Source organism: Ornithodoros turicata, unplaced genomic scaffold (genome assembly GCF_037126465.1).
Source record: "Ornithodoros turicata isolate Travis unplaced genomic scaffold, ASM3712646v1 ctg00001161.1, whole genome shotgun sequence".
NCBI classification, from domain to species: domain Eukaryota; kingdom Metazoa; phylum Arthropoda; class Arachnida; order Ixodida; family Argasidae; genus Ornithodoros; species Ornithodoros turicata.
In genome coordinates this window covers 58,350-82,761 of record NW_026999483.1, presented here as the reverse complement: position 1 = coordinate 82,761, position 24,412 = coordinate 58,350, and the positions used below count along the sequence as shown (strand labels likewise).

At 42.3% G+C, this 24,412-nt stretch overlaps 2 protein-coding genes across 3 annotated transcripts in view; one reads left to right on the top strand and one right to left on the bottom strand.

The window, feature by feature from the left end:
- Positions 1-6,642, bottom strand: part of LOC135376578 (methyltransferase-like protein 25B) — a 45,026-nt gene extending 38,384 nt beyond the window's left edge. For both annotated transcript variants that reach the window (XM_064609112.1, XM_064609113.1), the window contains exons 1-5: positions 6,490-6,642; positions 6,166-6,231; positions 5,699-5,926; positions 3,430-3,532; positions 533-679 (exon numbers count right to left, since the gene is read on the bottom strand). In XM_064609112.1, the coding sequence (XP_064465182.1) occupies positions 533-679; positions 3,430-3,532; positions 5,699-5,926; positions 6,166-6,231; positions 6,490-6,606 (661 nt within the window). In that variant the 5' untranslated portion in view covers positions 6,607-6,642. The remainder of the gene's footprint in view (positions 1-532; positions 680-3,429; positions 3,533-5,698; positions 5,927-6,165; positions 6,232-6,489) is intronic.
- Positions 6,643-6,826: 184 nt separating this feature from the next.
- The window catches only part of LOC135376577 (protein ERGIC-53-like), a 59,625-nt gene continuing 42,039 nt past the window's right edge, over positions 6,827-24,412 (top strand). Inside the window, exons 1-5 of the mRNA XM_064609110.1 lie at positions 6,827-7,033; positions 11,071-11,127; positions 13,925-14,022; positions 17,360-17,467; positions 17,532-17,593. Coding sequence (XP_064465180.1) covers positions 6,868-7,033; positions 11,071-11,127; positions 13,925-14,022; positions 17,360-17,467; positions 17,532-17,593 — 491 coding nt within the window. The 5' untranslated portion in view covers positions 6,827-6,867. The remainder of the gene's footprint in view (positions 7,034-11,070; positions 11,128-13,924; positions 14,023-17,359; positions 17,468-17,531; positions 17,594-24,412) is intronic.

Genomic DNA, 24,412 nt, shown 5'->3' with positions numbered 1-24,412 from the left:
AGCATATGTGCAAACTACAGGATGTGATGTTATGTAATTTTCCTGGTACGCATAAATGATCACAGTACAATCTTTCCGACTTGTCTGCTTAAACAGGATGTCCCTTTAATGATATTCGTAGAATGCTGCCAGAGCTTCTGTATAGATCAGTTGTGCCAGTATTATGAAACGCTACATGAGCAGGCCTTGTGTTTTCAGGTGTTATGTTTTTGAAAATTGGGGCTAAAAATCGGGTTTATTTCAGGAACCGGAAAACTGGGCAAAATCAGGCGATATGGGGTGACAACTAATAAAAGGAGCGTGTCTCGCATTTGAGACGAACACAAGACACAGAAGTGTGCAGTGCTTAGCAGTCTCCATTGCATGTATTGGGGCTGATACGATGGTTTTAGTTACCCGGCATGTTAGCTTTTGGGGGTTTTCGGGTTTTACCCCGAGTTACAATTATTCAAATTAGGGCGTCAAAGGAGGTTTTTCCAGGTTAAACCCCGAAACACAAGGCCCTATGTATGAGTAGGCAATACACGATTACCTCTTTCCTCATGATGGACATCTTTCCTTCCACATGCACATATCTCATATGGTGGACAGTTCCTGAGCACAGATTTTACTCCTTCAATGCTGGATGGATGGTCTTCCAGCTTCAGAGTGTAGTGGTGAATATTTTGGCTGCAACCAGCTAGATAGGTGGTAAAACATTTTCTTCAACTCGGTTATCCAGAACTGACGGAGCAGACACCAGCTATAGGCATTACATTCAGCTGCATATTGATAGACGTGAGAGTAGAGATAGGCAAGCTCATACTTTGTCATGATTAGAGCCTCAAGGTTTAGGGTTTAACTCAATTCTTCCCGAAATTTGCACCCATCTATAAGTTGAAACGCAATTTCTACCCAGCAAATAGCCCTCAATGAGACGTCTGCAGGAATGCATACTAACTTGTTTGGCAGCAAATGCAGTTATATCACAATTTGTACCAAACAAGTTTGTTTATCTTTTTTTGCCCTATTAAGCCCAATTGTTCCCCAAATTTAGCATATGGGAAGTTTTTTCACCCGAATTTGCGTGAATTTGAGCACATGCTTACTTACCCAATTTTTACCCCCAATTAAATTTACAAAAAATATTTTCCAAAAACTTTAGACTCTAATCATGATGTAGGAAAACAGAGAGGCACAGACAAAAAGGGGACAACACACACAAAGGATCCGTGTGCATTTTGTCCCCTTTTGTCTGTGCCTTTCAGTTTCCCTACATCATGAAAAAGTGTCAAGTTTAACAGCTCCGCCTTGAGAGATGAATGTCATTGAAAAGGTTAGCCAGCTGTAGGACTCGAATCCTTTAATTTCTTACACAATTTGAGGCTTTGTATGTATTTGTCCTTTCTATGTTGTTCCAGCCTCAGAACATGAGTTCTCTCAAGCGCTGCCTTCTTTGTTTTACTTCCTCAATTCAAGATAAATTCACTAGAGCGGTACAGTAATTTCACAAAAGTACCTGTCCTTCATTTATGGAAAGAAGCTTACTGTAATACTACACTCACCAGGATGCAATTTTCGTCCCAACATGGCAGTCTGAATACGAAGAGAAATCTTTCCCTACTAGAATAGAATTTGTGGCACTATCTTGCATGTCCAGATGTTTTTTAACTAGTGAATTGCACACATCTTGAATGCCTCATTCTTTAGGAGCAGTTTCAGCAGCAAGTGCTGAACTGAACGAATTATTTGCGAGCTTCATTCAAATGAAATGGTCGAGCCTCATTCTTTTTTATTAGACATGAAGCACAAACTGTTAATGAGTGTTCGTCATCACCAAGATTGCAACTCTCCTCTTGTAGGAGGAGCAAAAATAATTCCTTCAGCGGGCAATATTGTGTCGACCGGGATTTAATGAGCGTTATTTATGTGTATTTTCTTAACTCCAAAGAAAAAAAGAGGACAAGGAAACATCTGTGTGCAAAGCTCTGTCCATAAGTGAAACTGAGAGTCAGTTTATTAAGACAATGCTCATCCTCATACTCCAGCGTAAACAGTACATAAACTATAGTAAAAACTTTACATGTTTGACAACAAGTTCAGAATAAAATTTTACCGTCACGTATTCCAGTTGCCAGCAACTCCTTCTTAAAGTTGGCAATGCTACATCAACTCAAGTAGGACGTTGTATCTCATTCACCCTGACTCCGCTCCATTTTGTTACCACTTACTCGAACCGGTGAAGGATATCTTAAATTGTGACAAGGTCATCGTAAATTATGACAGCTGGTCTCACGCATAGCCAGGAAACTCCTTTTTCCGATTGAAATTAAGAAATGTCCAGAATGACAGAACCGTATTTAATGGTGCTCATACTGAAAAGTAGGGGAGTGCGAATATTCGAGTTCTCGAATTCGAATCGATTATCAAACGCTCGAACTATTCGATTCGCGAATCGAATATCCAATATTCGATTTTTCGAATATTCGACTGAACGACACAACCCGAAAGTGGGCTTCACCTGATGCTTCCGTGCATGAGGTGAAGCCTGCTTTACGAAACTGCCCTTGCTGCAGGACCAACACAGGTGTGTTTAGTTTAAGATAAAGTTATCCAAAGTTAGTTTTATAGACATCGTCTGTGGAAGGGGTGGCGCCCCTCACATATGCAGTTTAGCGGTACCGACGGGGGCTTTGATTTGATGTCTGTAAGGTCGCCTTTAAAAAGTTAGGACTCTCGAATAATGCTTACAGCCCATGACCAAGAAGGGTGTCTTAAAGATGTCCTTTACGTCTAAAATTTCAGTAGTGCAACTTCCTAGGGCAAGTGCAAAGAAACTAAAGGGTGTTCGTGGCAAAGCTGAGGCAGGATGCCAATTCGTTTGTTTCACAAATTGCCTGTGCTTGTCTGAAACAATTACAGCGTCATCTGTATAACATGCTACTGCCTGACATCAAATTTTGAAATGAAGGTAACCACTCCAGTACTCCAGTAAGTGTAGGCTCACCTGGAAAGCAGGAAGCACTCTCATGTAAAATTAAAGAGTAGGGGCTTTAAACCTAAGAATTCTATGTCTATCTTGTGACAGGTAATGCCAGAAAAATTACACTAAAGCCATGGGCTACAGAATGGAAACTTTTAGTGCAAAAGTCGCATATTGTAAATTTTGCACGAATATTCGATATTCGATTCGGTATTCGGAATTTTTTCCTCCATTCGATTCGATATTCGATTCGACTTAAAATATTCGGATTCGCACACCTCTACTGAAAAGTAGTGTGTATAGTATGCAGTAAAACTATGCTCAACTATGTACCCGCTAGCCTATGCCCTTCTGTCGATAGTGTGTAGCAAAAGATTTTGATTGTGTCGTAAGTGAAACACCCAGAAGTAAATCCCCGTTTATGTTTCCACAACCCTTCTAAGTAATGCGTGTGTCATTGTACTCACAGTGCTGTAGTCGTTCGTTGGCTCTGGTTGAGTGAAAGCTTTCAGAATCAATACCAATCACTTTGTAGCTGTAATTTGAGTGCAGAACCTGAGGCAAGTAACCCTAAGAAAGGAACAAGTTCTGTATGTATGTAGAAGAAGAAACACATATTAGAGATCACTTGTAAGCACATTAAAACACCCCTTTGGGCTTGTTGGTGATAGACTTTCATAACGTAAAAGCGCTAAAAACAGGATGAACACAAGACACACACAAGATCGAGCGCTCACCTTCAACAACTGTACTGACGTGCCACATGGAAGGTGCTTATATTCATTGCAACAGGAACTCCCTTTCCCTTTCAGATATCGAAATACTTTCTGAGCTAACACACGTGTTGCCCGCTTTCTTGATCAAGAAAACGGGCAACACGTGTGTTAGCTCCTGTAAAGGGAGTTCCTGTTGCAATGAATATAAGCACCTTCCATGTGGCATGTCAGTAAAGTTGTTGAAGGTGAGCGCTCGATCTTGTGTGTGCCTTGTGTTCATCCTGTTTTTAGCGCTTTTACGTTATGAAACTTGTAAGCACAAACTCCAAGAATGGAGCTGTGTTGAACATTGTCGAATGTTATGGGGGAATAGCAGTTTCTTCTTCAGCAGTATAAGGATTAAGCACTAAGCTTAGTAATATAATAAGTAGCCTAGCAGACTATGTGGGCCTGATTCATTTTCTCTACTGATTGCTATTATTGGCTGCATCACGTTCTTCTCATATGGGGGTAGAGAAATTATTTCGATATATTTCAGCACTGACATATTGCAAAGATGAGGATCAGGATGACACTAAAAAAGGAAAAGCTGCTGAGTGTTTTACTTCAATATAATCATGAAAAGTACATATGTGACATCAACTGAGTCTTCAAAGCACCCTCCTTGTCCAAGGGCCCTATCCTCGTCAAAGTAATCGACGTTGATTACTTTAGATCTCTTCCGTCATTGGTGCACAATCGAAAGAGGCATGAATACTGAAAGTGGTTGACACTTTTTATCCACCAATGGCCCAATGTGTTATCTTGGAATGCGATCCGCCTTATCAGAGTTTCCTCCTGAGAACCCGAGGGCCACACCTGTGATCTGCCCAACCTGCCTTGTTGCTTAGGTTCTTTGATGTTGGAAATGGAAAACTCTACCGGCATAAAACTGAATTTCGTGGAAAATGTCCGAAAAAGCACGCTCGTAATTTCCTTTTTTGCTGTTTGTCATTCTTCGTGATGTACAGGTGTGCAACACGGCAATGTTTGTGTGACACCGTAATTGTACTTGGAATTTATAATTGCGGTATGTGGCCATGAGATGGTGCCGATGGCAGGCGACAAAACGATAAAACCCGCAAAGGATCATGATCATGCAAAGGATTGAACAGTGTGGCTCGAGCCGTGAACGCATTTATAAGAAATTGGTTCGTGCTTCAAATCATGAGTTTTATTTATGAGCTTTTTTTAATATTTTTTTGCGTGTTCGTGCGCTCGATATGCGAAAAGATAAGTCGCATTTCAATATGCTTCTTTTGCTTGTGAGCTGTGTATGGGGGTGGTAATGATACCGCAAATGAGCGTTGATAGTTCTACTCAACAAACAGTGAACTTTGATCGGTGAGTTTTTGTGTGCACACCGCTATATTGCAAGAACACTGCTAGTACAACGCGTCAAAAAGCGTGCCACTTTAACGCATACGAGGCGGCAATCCGCGCAGAGAAACTGTGTTACGCGGTGAAGTGTGTTGTGCAGCGGTGCTTTCTATCATCAGAAAAACGAAGGAAGATATGAATTTTTTGTTGTGATGAGCACGTACAGACTTTATACAACACAATAAATGGAAATGCACATGCGGACTCATCATTAAACCTGTCACCGCTCAAAGTAATCGACCCACTTTCGCTACATTACTTTTAAGCTTTGAAACTAATCTTTTATGTCATTGTTACGTCAAACTGACGTAGTGTCACGGTCCGAGATTAGGGCACAGACGCTGCGAAGAAAAACTAGGGATAAATTTCCATTGAAACGGGCGGGATGTAAGGGCGGAGTATTTTGTGGCCGCCCCACCGTGCAGCTTGTGACGTAAAGTAATTGAGGTCCATTAGTTTTTACGAAGGTAGGGCCCCAAGTAGGCAAACTTTTATTTGGAAGAACATCGGTGCATAGGGTTTAGCCACGAGGTTTGTATTCCACCTTGCCTCATTGCAATAGAGCGAAAGAAATATGATTAACACATGTTCCACAACATACCAGTCCTGACCCTACGTCCAACACAGAAGAGCAGTCTGTTTCCCTGGCTACTTGTGCTACGAGGCTGGCTAGCTTGCATACTTCGTGCTGCTTCTTTTCCGACATTCCTCTCCTAATCACAGGAGGAAGCAACACAGAGCTGTCGTCCAGCTTGCCGGTTTCGAACCTTGGCCGTGCCAATTCCACTGCTTCGTCTACAAATTCTCGGAAATCGGTCGGACACCCATCCTGGAGGTAAAGGTGACAGTGCGTTAAAGAGCCGGAACAACGACATCCACTATGGAAAAATGGCTAGGACCGAAGCAAGCGAGCTGGTGAAGATGATGCATAACGTAAAACCCCGAGACTAGGGAACACGAAGGGACAGACACAAACATGAAGTGTCTGTGTTTGTGTCTGTCCCTTCGTGTCCTAGCCTCGGGGTTTTATCATGCTACGACATCCACGTTTTCTGGCGAATCTCTCACCTTCAAGCTGCCAAACGGAATACAGCCCAGCTCGTCAGACGACAGGTTTGAGATGTATTCTGCCCACTGTTCAAGTAGAAATAACAGTAACAGCAATGGTTATGTTCTCGCATCGTGAAACAGCGGGGCAAACAAGCAAACATAAACTGAAACTACGTTGCTTCATGAGCTATACGTTAAAAAGCGATAAAAACCGGGCTGTTTGGTGGTACATCCTAAAAGCGATAATACCCCGGTGCAGGGGACACAGACACTGTGTCCCCTGCACCGGGGTATTGTCGCTTTTAGGCTATACGTTGCCGTGTCGTGGGAAAACATGCGTACTGCACTTGGTATCTTCAGAAGGGTTTCTTCTAATAAAATTCGCGTCATGTTTATGTCGTAAATCCAAGAATACTTGTCCAAAAACAATAAATATCTTTCCCAGTCTGGGATATCCATTCATATCCTTCAGAAAACGCACGTGGAGATTGTTTGTTTACAAGTGATGATGATACAAGGAACGCGTTGGATGCAACAGCTGAATGGCTACTGAATAAAACGTCATAAAACGCACGACACAAAATTGTATTGTAAATTTAAATGGAAGGAATTTTTTTTTATTTCAACCGTTAAGCAAGACGAAAAGAATATTCAAGAGTGATCCCGCATAAACGCGTGAAGCGCCGCCCCGCCAACGCCGACAGAGTAGCGGACGATACGATGGCCTCGTCAGGGAATATGTTGATATTTTCGGTGTTATTGATTATTTGTATATGCTTATGTCACGGAGAATTAGCGCACAAGAAGTTTGAATACAAGTACAGTTTTAAAGGCCCCTATTTAGCGCAAAAGGACTCAACTGTGCCATTTTGGGAATATGAAGGGCGTAAGTATACCTTAGCAGTATGTATCGGAAGGCTGGTATAGTACACGTGGCTTTATGCTGGCGATTGTAACTCAGTCATTGTGAAGTTGTGCGAGATTGACGGTGCTGAGACACCTGAACACTGCAAACGATAACATGCGTGATTGATTCTGTTAAATATATTGATGCAAAAATTAGCGAAGGAATGAAAATTCGATTTGACATATTGAACCAGTTTTAGGAGGAAAGCTGTCGCGGTGCTTTCCAGAGACATTCTCCGCTGTGGATAAACTTGGCTGGACAGCTTTTAGCGCTTTCCAATCCGTGCTAAGCCCGCAAACGAATGCATGGCCAATTCTTGTTTTTCTTGACCGGCACTCAGCTCCCGTCACTTCGTGTATACATCCAGTAGCAGCAGTCCACGCACACGACTTGGTGCCTTGGGATTGCAAATACAACGATATTTCAGCTGTCCTATGCCCTCGTTATCACAAGTCCTTGTTGAACTAGTTTAACGTTAAGGTGGCTGTTTTCATGGAATTGTAATTTGCGATCTCGAAATAGATACAAGCAAGCACACGGTAGACACAGCGTAATTTTTTATCTTTGATAAGTCATACTGTGACACGACACCAGCTTTTAGTGCCAGATAATACCGTCTGACAATCGACGAACCATCGAATCTTTGGTACTCCACTGGAACTTTCGACGAGGAATCTCATTTCTACTTTATATATATATACTTTAATTTTATATATATATTTCATATATACTTTAATTTTAAGGGTAGTTTTACTTGGATTATAATGACAGCTTTACGAATAAGTGTTTAGTTATAACTAGGGTTGGACTTTTTCTGGTTAAATGCGTATTCGGAAGGGAAAGATCAGGAGCTACTGATACATTGGATTGTCATCAGCTAGTTTTGCTTTCTGTCCCCAGCAAGCCGCCCATGGTTAAAATGCATGTATTAGTGAAACATGCATACCTCGCTATATATATATATTGTGGGGATGCCAGGGCTGGAGAGGCATGAGGCAGGGCTTGGGGAGAACAATGAGGGCAGCGAACTACCCGTTTAATGGCGAAAGCGATACAGACAACTAGCAACAGAACCGTCAAGTAAGCATGGCGAGCGACGACTACTGACTAGTGGCAAGGGAGTCTCTGGTCATTCAGACGCGGCGAGCGCGTGCCACAGCTTTTGCGTAAGCAAGGGGGCGACCTCTGTTGGAGTCCAGGGGAAGTGCGGCATGAGTGAGGAGGAGGGGGAAGGAGGACCTTCACAATATAGGGATCATCTTCACAGAGCCTCATGAAAAAAATTTTGAGAAATAGGCTGTGCGCGCAACACATCGATACATTTCCACGTGGGATCGACAGTGACCTTGTATAACACAATGGGTGATGATGGGTCAAAATCCTGTTGAATCCAAAACACTGGCACGTTATACATGATGTGTGTTATTCGCTGCGAGATCGAGGAGACGACACTGTCACCTTTCTACTGTGGATAACATCTAGGCCGGTGTTTGAATTTTGTGACTCTTTTCCGTAATTCTTGCGTATATTCGCTGAAATATCACTTGTGCTGCGATGGTACGATGCTGTGCAGTTCTCCAATGCTTCACCTACTGCACTGAATGCGGAATAAACGTGGAAAAGCAGAAAACGCCTCCACACCACGATTGTTCTTCATTCTCCACAGCGCGACTGTTCGATCTCGGAGCAAATACAGCGAAAATTACAGTATTGTCCGCATTTGTATATGCCATTCTTGGTGGCTCAGTGGGTAGTGTGTCTGCCTGCTGACCTCAAGATGACAGGTTCAAACTCTGCTGAGGATGGTGGGGAGTAGGTGGAAGGGTACAAGTTGCACAGACGTGCCATTTCCCACTAGGGACGTTAAATGTGATGTGCCATATGTCGAGATTTGGTGCATATTTTGGTACGCCCTTAAGTGAGCGAAATTAATCCACAAACCCGACCACTGCGTCATCGCAGTTGTCTCGTGACATAAAGCGTAAATGATTAATTAATTTGTGGAAATAGTGCACGTGATACATGGTAAAACCTGCTATGGTATTGGAATTGAGGGAAAAATTACTATCCTATACTGCATCAGGGGGTATAACCTGTAAAAATCAGACCCTAAAATCAAACTATTGTCATTTTCTTAAGGACAATCATGCAGATATTTACATGTTTACAACATGCTTCTTTAATAATCTTTGGTTCACTCAGAAAGCTCTGAATTCATGAATCATGCAATGGACGTCTAGCTACAAATGAGCCTACAATGCTTAAGCATTTGCATAATTTATGCGTAGGTGAAAGAACAATGAAGACTGTTATTATTTTTACTGCAAATTTCCCCAAGGTCTGCTTCCAGGCCCAGTAAAATCTGTATCTGAGAGCTAGGATGTCTCAGTATGGAACACTTGATGCCTGCACTGTGCACCTTTGTGAGTAGTCTTACTCTTTAAGGTGCACATAGCTTATGGACTCATTCTAACACAGTAAACATCTGAAATCTCTTCTTCTTAGTCCTGTCTTTGTTCCGTAAGTGTAGGCCTTGGACAGTACATTAAATGGCTTCAGGATTCTGTATTTAAGGAAGACTGTCATAATATGGGCTAACAGGAAGTGCCTAAGTCCAAATCGAATACAAAGTAAAAGAGATAGTTGTCACTCCTTATATGGCCCAAAAAGTTCCAAAAAAAGGTAGCTAGTGCACCAACTAGGCCAGTTGGATGTTAGGTAGATAGACGGTTTGATGTGCACGTTGTGTTCAACTTACCTTTTAGGATCTGTTATATTTTTTCTGCCATGCACAAGAAAGCAGATTTTATGGGAGCTCGAAAAGGCCCCACTGTCAGCCCACTGTCAGGCATATATTTGGGGAAATGATTCTGTTTAGGCACCGAGTGCTAGTCACACAAGAGATACTCGAGGAAGTGGCTATATCAAAAGTGTCTGTTATGTTTTCAGATGCTGGTTGAAGGCTGGGTTTTGTTGTACTTGGCAGGTTGACATGCTTCAGAGCCACACTATTCGTACCGCTCTGGGTCCATTAATAAACCTCTAGTTACTAGTGCTGTTCTCGTATTCTTCTCTGTCAATGTTTCTGTTTATCAGTGAATCAGTTGGCAGCAAGGATGCAGGTTTGAATCTGGCCAACTTTGTGGCAGGATACGAGTTGATTAGATATCTGCGTCGTCGATGAGGGACGTTTCAATACGTCGCGCTGGGATTCCGGTTTAAGAACTGTCATGTGTGCAGAATTAATCCACAGCCCGCCACTGCGGCATTGCTCACTATGATAGTTGTCGCGCAACGTAAAGCCACAAGCTACTATGTTCCTATTTCGCGCCTCACGATACAAGACAGATGTCTCATGGGATATCGTCAGCCTTGCGTATTTCACTTTACAAATTATATGCTTAGCAAAGGCTGCATATATATTTAGTGTTGGCACTAGGGAGGGGGGATGTTGTGCCCCTTCCCTTTCACCCCAGCTATTTGAAAACTTGCGCAAATGTAATCATGAGGCAGTGTCTCTAATGGGGAAATACGTACTACAAAAAATATAGTTTGGTCCCTAGACACTTGACAATCTTATTTGAGACTGATATTAGACAGGCATTTTAGACTCTTATTCGTGAGTTGTAACGGACTCCATGTGAAAAAGAGATCCTCCGGTGCTACGACACAATATAATTTGGAGGTAGTCACAATAATAATGTCGAAACAGTTAATTTGGTGGGTATTTCTGTCAATAGCAGATGGATGGCAGGGATTCATTTTTTCTATGAAAAGCTTCAAACCTATACAATTTTGGAAAACACACAAACTTTAAGCATCCCTAAGTAACACTCTTTTCTTTTGTATCATCTGAATTTGCCTCGCAGCATTTCACTGGGAGTGTATGCTATGCATATATAAAATATGTTTAAATTATAATATCGCAGCACTCAGTTTTCCTTTCCAGAGTTCACCTCTGACACATTCATTAGTAATGAGGCAGTTAACAATGTTGTTGCAATTGATGTTTCCAGATGCCCTCGCAAGTGATGATATGGTTAGGATCACACCTTCTTTACGAAGCCAGAAAGGTGAGTCTTTAACCCATTGTTAACAACACTGTATTGAAGAGGCACATAGTGGATGTGACCCATGGGGCATCATGGCAGCTACTCCGGGTAGACGGCTGCTGCATTGGGCATCCATCGTTCTCAACTAAACATGTAGTTTCAGCTGTACAATTGGATCTTGTTGTCTGCTGTTTGTATAGCAATTATGTCTGGAGGAATTGCATTATGTACGTATACCTATATCTCTCGCATAATGCCTGAACTGGTGCAAATACGAAGGGAATAGTTTATACTGGAAGCAGATAAGAAAGCGAATGAGTTGTGATGTAACTGATGTGAATACTTGTATAACTGAACAACAGACATAATGCAGGTGTACACCACATATGCATACAGCCATTTGCACAAAGAAGTACTCCCTTTGTTTTTTATCCTCTCTTCTGGCATTTTTGGGCTTGTGTGTGCAGCAGCTTATTGAAATGTAGTATTCTGTTTGGAAGAGTGTTGCTCCCATTTGAAATGAAATGCACAATTATTGGTTTCGAAATTCTAAAACTCTGAACGTTCCCACAGCCTTGGTAATGTGCTATCCTCTAGTGGACCGTATAGCTTGGTAGTCTGGTATGATCTAATGGTAACATGGTCGCAGGTAAGGCAAAGCATGAAGCAACATCTCTACATGATACATGAGCAACAAATGGTACACAACGTAGATGGGTAGAAATCCAGCGAACCGGTAGAGATGTAGGAAGGGAGTTGCCTCAGGACAGAAGCCGCCGATATTTCGAACAGAGACTGTTCTTCTTCTGGGTCTGTTCTCTGTTCGAAATATCGGCAGCTTCTGTCCTGAGGCAACTCCATTCCTAAATGGTACACAAAGTGGCTTATACAGGGCATTGTTCTAGCGATGGAATAATTTGCTGAAAAGCACGGTTCTTTGTAGAAATTCAGTTTCAAAATTGGCTGCACATGCAAGTGCAATGTGCCGCAACGCACACATTGTGGAAATAAAACTTATCTTTTCATTGCCTAAAACATCCGGCAGTATATTGCCCTTTTCACCTGCTACACAGATGCACACAATCTTAACTTTTATTCTGAGTGAACAAGATAACTTAATTGAAGTTAGAGCGAATCTAGAATAGGGCTGGGGGGGGGGGGGGGGGGGGGGGGGGCTAGGTTCATTTTGGGTCTGTACAGGACTGGAGACAGTTGCATTGAGATGAAGCAAGTATTGAAATGGGAGTCGCGTCGAGGTAAGCTCCGGCTTAAATTGTTATGCTTAATTTTTAATCAGAGAACAGAAGGAGATAAGCAGTATGCATCAAACAATAACATTATGTGTCTATGTGTATAAAATTGGAGAGTACTCTACAGGACTAGCATCAGTGAAACTAGTCATCTGAGTGGAACCATGTTTTCTTTTTCTCATTCTACCCCCCAGCCGTGTGTCTTCGGGAAATAATGGATAAATCTTGAAGAAAGAATAAAACACAAAAAAATGATGCTCTTGGAATGTATATTTTCTTTTTGTTCTCTTCATATCCATTCTTTCGGAAGCTCTTCCAAATTTTTATTCTAAAAATTTCTTTTTGTGGTCAAACGGCATTCATTTCAAAGTACACAAGCGAAATATAACTCAGAACTTCAAGTGACTGTGAAGACAGTCAGAGTTTAATGTAGCTTCAACATTCTAGAAATGACAACCTTCCCAATATAATGCTCCCAAGACAGCCCAAGAGTGCCCCTCATTAGAGCATTAAAGTAGAAATCATCAGAACAACTCTGTGGTCATACATCAAATCATCATATCTTACTATTATCAAATGCTGCATACAGGGTGGCCCATCTAGCATGTACTAAGATTCAAAAACTGTGCTTAAAAATAGTGTGCTATGCAAATGATATCAGATGAGTGTTTGTATAACTCATTTAATTTTATTTTATTAACTTACCCATAAATGACATAAGAGCCTAAACAATGGTGTAGGGACAATCATTAAAACAGACATACTGAGTAGCAAACTAGGTTATCAAGTACTGGTTAATAGCCTTTTCAATATTTGTTTCATTCTTTAAGCATTTCAAATAAACAGGTCAATATTACAAACATCATGTACTTAAACTATTAAATAAGCATTGCAACTGTATTATTGAGTTTAGTAAATTCACTCAAGTCACTTGGAACACTTGACGATGTCTTGGCTGTCTAGTGGGACCATTGAAACAAATTGCTCAGGTCAAACATTCAGAGTCAAAAATGCCATGCACATACTCGTAAAAGAAGACCAAATCACATGTTACACATCCACAATCTAACGACTCCATATCACAGCGGTTTGAAATTCTCAAGTAGTCATAATAGAAATGCTTTCCCTAATATCTATCATAATAGATTTGGATAAATCTTCGTTGTACATCCTCGATCTTAGATGTCAGAACTAATTGTATACTACTACTGATGTATGACTTACGTATTGTTGTTGCCAGCAATTTTTCATCGTGCCTAATCAGTTACTGACAGGGCCAATTAGATAACTTCGAAGGGATTATTTTATGGGCCAAAGTGGAAAGTTGTAGAAAATTTAGGGTAACACCCAACCAGAGGTGCTTCCTACAAAGTGTAATTTCTGTGGCTTTTTTTCCCCTGATCTGAGGAGCCACACAAAGCATACCTCTGGGATGCTGTTCTGGGTGAAAGAGCGAAAAGATGCATGAGGTTGCCGGTGGGGTTGTGTCTTAGCTTGATTTGTTTTTAAAGCAACAATATTATAATCCCTACAAGTAGATAGTAAGAGATTGTTCTCTTACATTACAGGTTCCATGTGGACCAAGTCAAAGACAGCATTTGACTGGTGGGAGATAGAAATCATCTTCAGGGTGACCGGACGAGGGCGCCTGGGTGCTGATGGTCTGGTAGGCAACCTTTCTCTCATTGCAGACGCTAAAATGCAGCATCTTCACACATTATACTGCATCCTCCGTCTAATATGGCAGTACTTTGCAGCAGAAAATTTAACTGGTGCTTGCAGTATGTACAGCTGAGCTTGATTCATTTCTCACACATGAACATAGTGATCAATGTGGAGTGTCACATTGAAACCTGCAGGCGGCTCTCTTAGAGAAGTTGTCCACCTGGCCATGTAACTCAACTGCAAAAACATCATCTCTGCTGCACTCATTGCATTTTTTTATTAAACAAATCTGTAAAGAATATACAGTCGACCCTCGTTTATCCGGACGGTGCCGTTCCCGGCGAAATCTTCCGGATACCGGGGCATCCGGATAAATGAAACGACCAAATTGAAACGTCCTACAGAGCAAGGTTTAATTAAAACACAGAAATCTCGTCAATGACAGCTGTTACATAGTAGTGTAGGCACTCGATTTCTGCAAACTTTTGCTAATTGCATAGAGTTGAGCCACGCTGTTGCGCTGCTCGAAGAATGTCAGTGCGGTCGCAAACTGTCAGTGTCCGAGCCTTGTTTCTCACTGGCGTCATCAGCACCGTTTGGTGCACATGATCGGAGGCAATAGCAGCAATCACATCGTCATAAGTCATAGCTGCACACGCGTCATCATCCTTATCAACGTCAACGTAGTCAGAAACCGCAGCATCATCTACGGCAGTCGCAGTGAGTCTCTGCATCAGGGATTGCAGCTCAACGGGCCGTAAGCAGCAGGCCCTCGGGTTGGAGTTTTCCCCTCTAGAACCGGACAGTTGCTTGAGATATTTCCAAATGGCTTGACTTGTCAACGTGACCCAACGCACACAAATAGAAAAAGGGGTCATCGTGCACGGTTGTCTCCCCTACGGAGGAATGTAGGTCCCTGACGTGTGACGGGAATAACCCCAAAACAGCGAAAAGGGTGACGAAGCGGGGTCAGCATCTCCTCTTACTCACGGTAGTCCGGATAACTGAAGCTGGATTACAAGAATTTTCGACTTTCGTTCCCTGGAATTCTTGTCCGAGTCCGGAAGCTGAAGTCCGGATAAACGAGAACAAAATACATGGTGGAAAATCCGTTCCCGGGCCTTTTGTCCGGATACCGCGGGATCCGGATAAATGAAGTCTGGATAAACGGGGTCGACTGTATTAAAAAATGCCCCGTATAATGCGCTAGAGATTCTGGCAGAATTTTTGACCCTAGCTTAAAGAAGCTGATAAATTTAGGAGATATTAGCCATAAATGTTTCAATGAACATGAACTATGCTCTGTGTCTCATAAAAATGCTTGTGTGGGTTACATGTCAGTAATAATACTCCATGCTGTGACATTGCTTCTGGATAATGAAAGGAAAGTTAGGTAGCAAGCGAGCTGGTGGTGATGATCCGTGTTTGTGTTTGTCTGTTATCGTCCCTACCTCGTCTCTGGTTTTCAAGTCATGGATTGCTTCTGGGGCGGGTTCTGCTTAAGAGATGGGTTTTATGAAGATAACCGCTACCATGTTCAAGTTTTAGGTCTGTACTTTAAAGGGGCACTGAAATGCAAAAACAACTTCACTTCAAATTACGTTACACGCTACGTTAATTTTGTACTTGTTATCATAATTCAAAATTTTGATTCAGTTACGAAGGTACAACCAAAATTATACCACTCTTTTGTACTTTGGTGCTAAGCAGTGAATGACGTTTGAGCTCGTGAACCGGTGTTTTTAGTCCAAAATGCGCGTGCCACGCCATGGAGCAATCACGATAAGAAACATAGTGCGCGTTGCGAAGCAGACTCGTGTCGCTGTCCAAAGGACGTCAAGATAAATGTTGTCAGTGGAACATTCGCAAAAACTGTTGTGGGCTACAATTCAGTGAATCGCTATTGAAAAGTGCAGCAGTGCTGTGCATCATGACGCACATAAACGGAACACAACGATCGGACCCGTTCCAATCCACATACGCACAATAGGTATGCGCTCGCTTCTCCTGGTGTCTCATTGGATGCCGCCAAAGACAGCTCTGTTTTCATTGTGTTTTCCTTCGAAACGGTAGCGTTGTTCGAACTGTGCGAATTGAAACATGGACTTTCATTTGAGAGCAAGTTATTTTTGCATTTTAGTGCCCCTTTAAGAGCCATTCATGCCGCCATCGCATGTGCATGTAAAAGTCTTACTTGAGCCCCGTGCTCAGTGTTCTGCACAGTATTCACAGGTAGTATTTGTGGCACGCTTTTTGGTCAATCCACTTGACAAATATACCATACCAGCTGTATACCCTGTTAAATGACTAAGCTGTGAGGCGAGGTTTGTACCCATGGGGATGCTGTCGACAATAACGTTCTTTCATTGCGCCTGGCTAGGACCAGCCTTCCCTTTTAGGTCCACTAAGTGAAGCCCCTGGTAGGAAACCTGTACTGCGCAGCCTGCACTTCATTGAACTACATTGAAGAGAGGGAACATTACAACGGTGTACACTGGGTACTTCTGAGTTCTCTGGGTACTATCTGGATAGTGTAGGACTTCATTCTTCACTATGTGGCTTATCATTATATTTTCACCAAATTACCGTGGGCGACTGGGTACTTCCTGCGGTGAAGAAATGCCCAGTCATCAGTGTGAAAATAAAAATTTGTCTCGTTGAGTATATTCATGTCCATTTCTGCAGCGTTGTGTGTAGTATCTCTCATTCTACCGAGAGCTCTGTTCACTAGAACAGGCTGCTTCCCACTGCTCACTCATTGCTGTGACCACCTTTGGTACATAATGTAAAACCCCGAGACTAGGTAACATGAAGGGACAGATATTGAGGTCTTCCCAATCTTCCGGTGTCTTTGGGGCCAAAATATCCCTACGCTGAAAGTTGGCACACTACTTTGTCATGGTTGAATATAATGGGCAGTCATTATTTAATGTTTGCATAATGCATTTGTGGGTTTTCCTTGGAGTTTCCTTCTTCATGGAGAGGAACTTTTTGACAGCCAAAGTTCAACCTTTTCAAAGCATCAAGCCTCTTTGCACATCTCATCATGCTGGGGAATGTGGGTTTTCCTGGCACACTGGTCGTCATCGTTTTATGTTGGCAGGAAGAGAAATGTGCAATCATATGATATTAAATCACCTGCTCTATCTGTGTGAGCTCTTCCTCTGCTTAAAGTATTCTAAGTGTCTGCCACTCTTTGTTGTAGCTTACTTTTTGGCACTGAGCTTCTTTTTTTTGTTGTTACGTTGTTTTTTGCAGTAGTTCCTATGTCGTACATGGATGTATTTTTTTCTGGCGGACAGTTGTAGTTGTTACTAAAGTGATTGTTATATTGTCAGGCATTTTGGTTCACGGATCGACGAATGCCTCCAGGCCCTGTGTTCGGCAGCAGCGACAAGTGGGTCGGCTTGGGCGTATTCATGGACTCCTTTGACAATGATAACAAGGTACCTGGTCTCTCCACTGTTCCACTTTCTCTCATCTCATCTGTCTTCCCGCGCTCTCTTTCAGAACAACAACCCTTACGTGATGGCCATGGTTAATGATGGTACAAAGGAGTATGACCACAACAGGTAAAGATACTTGCAGAGTAGCGCGGAAAAACACGGGCACAAAAGAGAACAAACTAGTGTGTTCCAACACACCCAACATCTCACCTTGTTGAGGTAAAGATAGAATTGCAAGTGCAAATGTTTTTTTTTTGTGTGTGTGTTTGTTTGACTTAAGGATGGCACTTAAGGATATGTCTGAAGCACATTTACTTTGGGGTCTGGTTGTTAAGTAGCATGTACACTATATCAAAGAATAGAAATAAATCATCTGGAAAGTAATGACAGTTTTTGCAGACAAAATCATCTAGGCTTCCAAATCTGGACAGCCTTGCACAAAGCTGCTTCTATTTGCTTTGTCTCGGTCAGTCCACACATATCAAATTGCATTTCTCACTTCCCTGGCATGTTCTGCATTCGATTTGAGTGAAAATCCTGAAGTACAGTAAACACTCATCATATCGAAGTTGACGGGACAAAAAAAAAAAAAAAACGAAGTGCCTTACGCAGAGCCGTCTGCAGTTGTACACATCCGCTTGGGAAGGAGTTTATAAAACAGTTGAGCTTCGTCAAGATTGTAGGTGTCCCTGTACACATTGAGAAGTCCCACAAGCCGATTTCGTCACCACGTATCCACGGTATCCTGGGTCAAGTCACTACTTTCGTCTTCGACACGTGTGCTTCATACAACATGCCGCATTTTGTAGCGCCCAAGCCAGCCATTGCTGCATTTGAAGTTTGACATGCCCAATTGCAAAGCTAGTGTCTCAGCCTTTGCGTTGAGCGCGGGTCCATGCACAGGGAGGTTCGGAGCTCTGGCATTCTCGAACCACTCATGTAGTGTGGATTCCACCTCAGGATACTTGGAACCTCAGTCACGAACCATGCGAGCCACGCAAAACAAAACGATCCATAGGGAACCACCCACATGTTAAGGTCAAATGACCGTGGCCTTTTTGGGTCAACAAACTATCCTTATGCGTCCTGCTTTCCTACTCCTTGCTGCACGGAAGGAAAAGAGGTTGCAAGAGTGATTGTGTTTGGAAAAAATAAAGAAAAGAAAGGAAATGCAGCTTTCAGGAATGTTCTGGGTGGCGACCAGCCATCGGGCGTGTGCTTTGTAACATGCGCAGTTGGCTCTCATTACACTTGGAATAATCCGGTTGTAAATACACGTAAATCTGGGCTGGGCACGATACTTCAAAAAAAATATCTCCGATACCGATACTCGATACCCTCAAAAATTGTATTTCCGATACCGATGCAAGATACAGAATCAAAATTGATTTTCGATACAGATATTCGATACTGTAACGTCGATACTTCGATACATCACTGAAATCCCAAATATAATAAAGCTAGTGTTATGCAGAGTTTGAGGTAACTCGTTACTGTAACTGAGTTGCTGTTTTTGCTAACTTGTAACTCAACTCTGGCCGGTTTCACGGCAGTTCAGGCAGGGAGGTCCGATCGACCTCTTGGATTTTCATTATTTTTTTATATTTAGAAGCTCATCGTACATCATGACCAACAGCGATAAAATGAATAATTTCTACGCAATTGTTTTCGCGCAAAAAAAATCCAGAACATCCGGCCATAAATTAGAGTGTTTCAGTTTTGCCGTGTTTGGACGCGTATATCTCCCGAGCCTTAAAAGATACTGCAGTGAAATTTTTTTATGCTTTACTATGCCTATAGGCCAGCAGTCTGAGCACAAATTTTGGCGCGCAGGAGCAACGCTCTTTGTGATATAAAAAATGGCGAACATGCTCTCTCGTGCGGTTTTGTTCCAACTTCAACGCGTGATTTCTCTGACTCTAGATATTCCTCACTACCCTATTCGGTATCACTTCACTCAGCTTTTAATGCTCTTTCATCTGGTATATATATTGTGCGTATATCCCCTACACGTACCTACTGAAACAGGCAAATGTTAAGGTATATTTCGAGAAAAAAAAACAAGGATCTTGAGAGTCCGTTTCTCGAAAAGGCCCTTCTTATTTCATTTCTATTTTGCCAGGACACGGCTCGATGTTAGACCTTTCATCTTACGTAAAAAAATTTTGCTTCAAAAGGCGTACACTGGGGATTAGCGCGTTAAAACGCAGCCCTAGTCTGTGTGCGTACGTGTCGGAGCCCAGCTGCCGGTACCACGGGATGGCGGGCCTCGTGTAGTTGCTCCCTTTGTTTGGGCAAGGTTGTCTGGCCTTAGCCTTACCTGAGCTATTCGTCAGCAAACTTTTGACGTCCTGCTGAAGAAATAATTCACTTCTGGGAGTTAGTTATTTCCAACAAAGCATCAGAATGAAACAGGGTGCCGAACCGAAACGTTTTTCGTTCCGGTTTTCGTTCCGGTTCTAACATAAACGGTCCGGTACCGGTTCTGCTCCGGAGCAAAAAAATAACAGTTCATACCGGTTTTAACCGGTTCCGCTTCTGGTGAGCATTTTCATTCCCAGAAAAAAAAATCAATGTTGCAAACTGTAAACCCGTTTATTCCGCTTACATGGTATTTAATCTGAATAGGCAGCTGTGAAATTGGTAGCTCTTGGTTCCTGTAGGTCTGTTCAAATAGGCTTTCTCCTTTCTTGAAGCGCATGATACAGACGGACTTGTTTGTCATGATGTCATACGTAAAGTACTTTCTTGCTGGATTGGTGCGATCGCGTCCCATCCGAATGTCTGTTGCTACTGTCTAGCCAGCAAGCACCACCGCACGAGTACGACACAAATCAAGGAACACCTTCAATCACAAATGCACTCGACGGCTCCAGTTTCTTTTCTTCGTGTCCTGTCCACAAAAGCGGCGCCACTTCGCACACGCTTGCTCTCGCGGATACGTAAATGTATTCAACTTCGCTGCTCTCAAAGAAGGATACACACCACATGATCATGCACTGCCCAGAATATAGCCAAGCCAGACTTAAATTCCAACAGACTCTAGCGGCACTGGACAACAGGCCTTTCTCCTTTTGCAAGATCACCGGACGATGGTCCACAAGGCACCAACAATCCAAAGCACTAAAAGTGCTCCGCGCTTTCTTAAAAGACAGCGGTATAAAGGGCCGCTTCTAAAACCCATCACTCTCAATTATTATATTTTAACACGTAAGAACTGGAGCTGCAGCCCTTAGGGCAGCCACCTAGCTCCAATACACCACAATCGAGTAAAAACTTATCTCTAAAGAAGGGACGCGTTGCGCGACATTACCGATAGAGAAGCCGTTATGCAGCCCCTTTGGGTGCTGCTTAATTGAGGAGAGTTTGGGCGGATGAAATTAAAACGAACACTACGGCACATTGGTAAAGAGTCACAACCGGTCACATGTACCTCTAAGACTTTGTACGCGGACGATAAAACGTTACAAAGGGAGCCTAAGGGTCATAGTACACCGACATATATTCTACCGTAACCGTAACCCTCGTGAAGTATCCATGACATGACTTCAGTGCACACGACGTGAGTTCCATTCGCCTATTCGTAGTCCAAACCGGCGAAGTTTTTTCTTGGACCGAAAACTGTGAAATAAATTTTTCGATTTCCCTCCTGAGCGAAAAAAACATATACGGTTTCGATTCCGTTCCAGTTCACACCAGAATAGCGTGTTTTTTTTCGGTTTTCGGTTCTGGTTTTTGGTTCGCTCCGACACCCTGGAATGAAATCCTACGTAGCCATAAAGCCGTATATCAGAGGCTAGGTCAAATTTAATGCTCAGCGAAGGTAAAACCTCACTCTTGCAAGCTCCGTACACAGTGATACCAATACTGTGCAAATAAATATCGAGTTTGAAAAAGTTTTTTGTTTGAGAAATTGCTTTTTCCAGGGTTCCCGCAAGTTCCTGCGAAGCTTCCTTTACTTAATTTTACGATATTTTTAAGTTATGCAGAGGGTTTTTAGCACAAAACGAGTGTTCTGTGCTGAACTTGCAGAGCGGTACATTTCTTCTCAGAGCTAAGGAAGTGGCCGGGTTCTCGCATTTGTCATAGTTACGTTAGATACGTTCAGAGCAGAGCCATACGGGAGATGCACCTAATGCATTTCAATTTTGCTCAAAACTGAACAGTAGCCATGCCTAGTGAAATACAAGCGTGCCACTGCGGAAAACAGATTTCCATATTCACGTGTGCAGTAACAGCTGGCACGGAAACACACAGTTTTGGTGTGGTGAACAAAGACTTGTGTCACGATTCAGCACAGTCACTGTTAGCTTCCATAGCTATTGAAGAATGTCTTAACGAGAATTTTCCTCTTGCAGCTAATGATTTACGTGTCAGATGGAGCGGCGAGCCATTTTAAAAATCGGCATAGGCTCTATGAGCTCTCCAAATCTACTTTTGCGAGCACGACATGGCTGCTCAGGAATAAGCCACAACACCTAACTTGCGTTCACTCGAGCAAGACGTCACCTTAAAGTCACAAGATACGATAACGTGCTTGACAAAACACCTAACGCGCGTCCATTTACTCCATGTACGAGCTGAGGACGTGGCTTCTTTTAGAATGCAAAAGGAAAAGCAATGCGTAAACCTATACCGCATCAATGTGGCATAAAGGGTTCGCATGCGTGGCAAAGCAAGACGCCTGAAAGTCTAGGCCGAGTAACATTTATAGTAGCTAGTACCGTGGACAGTGAGTGCAGAAGGGTGATGTTTCAATAGAAAGTGAGTGAAATCATTTGTCACTGTCATTGCAAAATACTGCTTTTTCGCAGTCTCGTAAATATGTCGACATAAACTACCACTTTTGATTACACAAAGTTGTCCCTCTCTTGTACGACATCGACGGGAGGCCCACCATACCGGCAGCCGGGCTCCGACACGTACGCACGCAGACTAGGGCCGCGTTTTAACGAACTAATCCCCAGTGTACGTCTTTTGAAGCAGAATTTTTTTACGTAAGATGAAAGGTCTAACATCGGGCTGTGTCCTGGCAAAATATAAATGAAATAAAAAGGGGCCTTTTCGAGAAATGGACGCTCAAAATCCTTGTTTTTTTTTCTCGAAATATACCTTGACATTTGCCTGTTTCAGCAGATACCTGTAGGGGGTATACGCACTATATATATATGAGAATTATATGAGAGCATTAATATGAGAGCATTAAAAGCTGAGTGAAGTGATACCAGATAGGGTAGTGAGGAATATCTACAGTCAAAGAAATCACGTGTCGAACTTGTAACAAAACTGCATGAGAGAGCATGTTCACCATTTTTTATATTCCAGAGCGTTGCTCCTACGCGCCAAAATTTGTGCTTGGACTGCTGGCCTGTAGGCATACTAAAGCATAAAAAAATTTCACTGCAGTATCTTTTAAGACTCGGGAGATATATGCCTGCAAACACGGCAAAACTGAAACACTCGAAATCAGGGCCGGATTTCCTGGATTTTTTTGCGCGAAAACTATTCCGTAGAAATTATTCATTTTATTGCTGTTGGCCATCATGTATGATGAGCTTCTACAGGGTTATTCTAGCAAACGTTACACATTTCAGTCACACCGTAAAAATAGAAGATTGAGTTTAGCCTCCCCCAAGCTTTGAAGACTGATGGCCAGTTGTCTGAAGTTGTATTGGAATTTTTTGTAAGCACTATGGTCATGTAGAAAGTAAATTAAAAATCAAGCAAAATCTTGTCCTATGCATTTTCAATGGCCTATCTCACGCAAACACCACCGTTTTTTCTTGTGTCTGCTTCACGTTCACATCACCTCACAGAGGGCCTATAACGATGTCACATGTCCATTCTGACGTTATGCACCAATCCTCTCCTTCTGTATGTTGGCGCAATCTGTGTGTGGTGAAATGAAATTGAAGCGCACACAGGAGAAAGTGGTGGCTTTTAAGTGAGATAGGCCATAGAAAATGCATAGAGTGAGATTTTGCTTGATTTTTAATTTTTCTTCTACAAGACCATAACGCTCACAAAAAATTCCAACAAAATTTCGTACAAATGGCTGTCAGTCTGCAAAGTTTGGGGTTGGCTAAATCCAGTCTTCTATTTTTACTGTGCAGTCAGAATGTGTAACGTTTGCTAGACTAACCCTGTAGATATAAAAAAATAATGAAAATCCAAGACGTCGATGGGACCTCCCTGCCCGAACTGACGTGAAACCGGCCCTCTGTACTTTTGTGCTGTGGTAACTTTCACAGGAACCCGTTGCTTTTTCAGGTAACTTTGCCAAAGTAACTTAAGCTAAGTTCCAAGTTACTTCTAATTCGCTTTTCACTCATGTCTACTTATTTTCTTGCTTTCACTCCGGTTCTTTCGTGGCATTTTATGCCACACAGAACGTGATAATCGATCAATGACAGTATTCTATTCAGGGAGTAAGAACCGCTGCCACTGAAATGAAGATGAACCATTGTGTGCCCACAGGGAGTAAGATGCAAAGTGTACAAATTGTTGGACATAAATGAAAACAATCTAAGCGTGTTGCACTCCTGCAGGCAACTCAAGGTCGAACTCAACTGCTCATGCGCGCTGCTCCTGTGTAGTTTTATTTTTTGTGTCCGAAGTAACTTGTTCTTTTTTTTAAGTAACTTCGTAACTGCGAGTTTTTTTTCAGGCTGAAGAGCTTTGTTACTAACTTAGTTACATTTTTCACATGGTAACTTAACTCGTAACGAGTTCTTTTTGATGAGCAATTTCTCAATCTATGGTGTTATGATTAGCAAAGTTTACAGCACTGAAATCCCAATAGTATAATAAAGATGATAATATGATTAGGGAAGTAAAAAAATTTATCCGTTATTTCTGTAACCTTTAGTGTATTTCTATAGTGCACTCTCTCTGAAAGGGCTTAAACGTATCCGACCGCACGGATTTAATGATTCTGCACTGTCT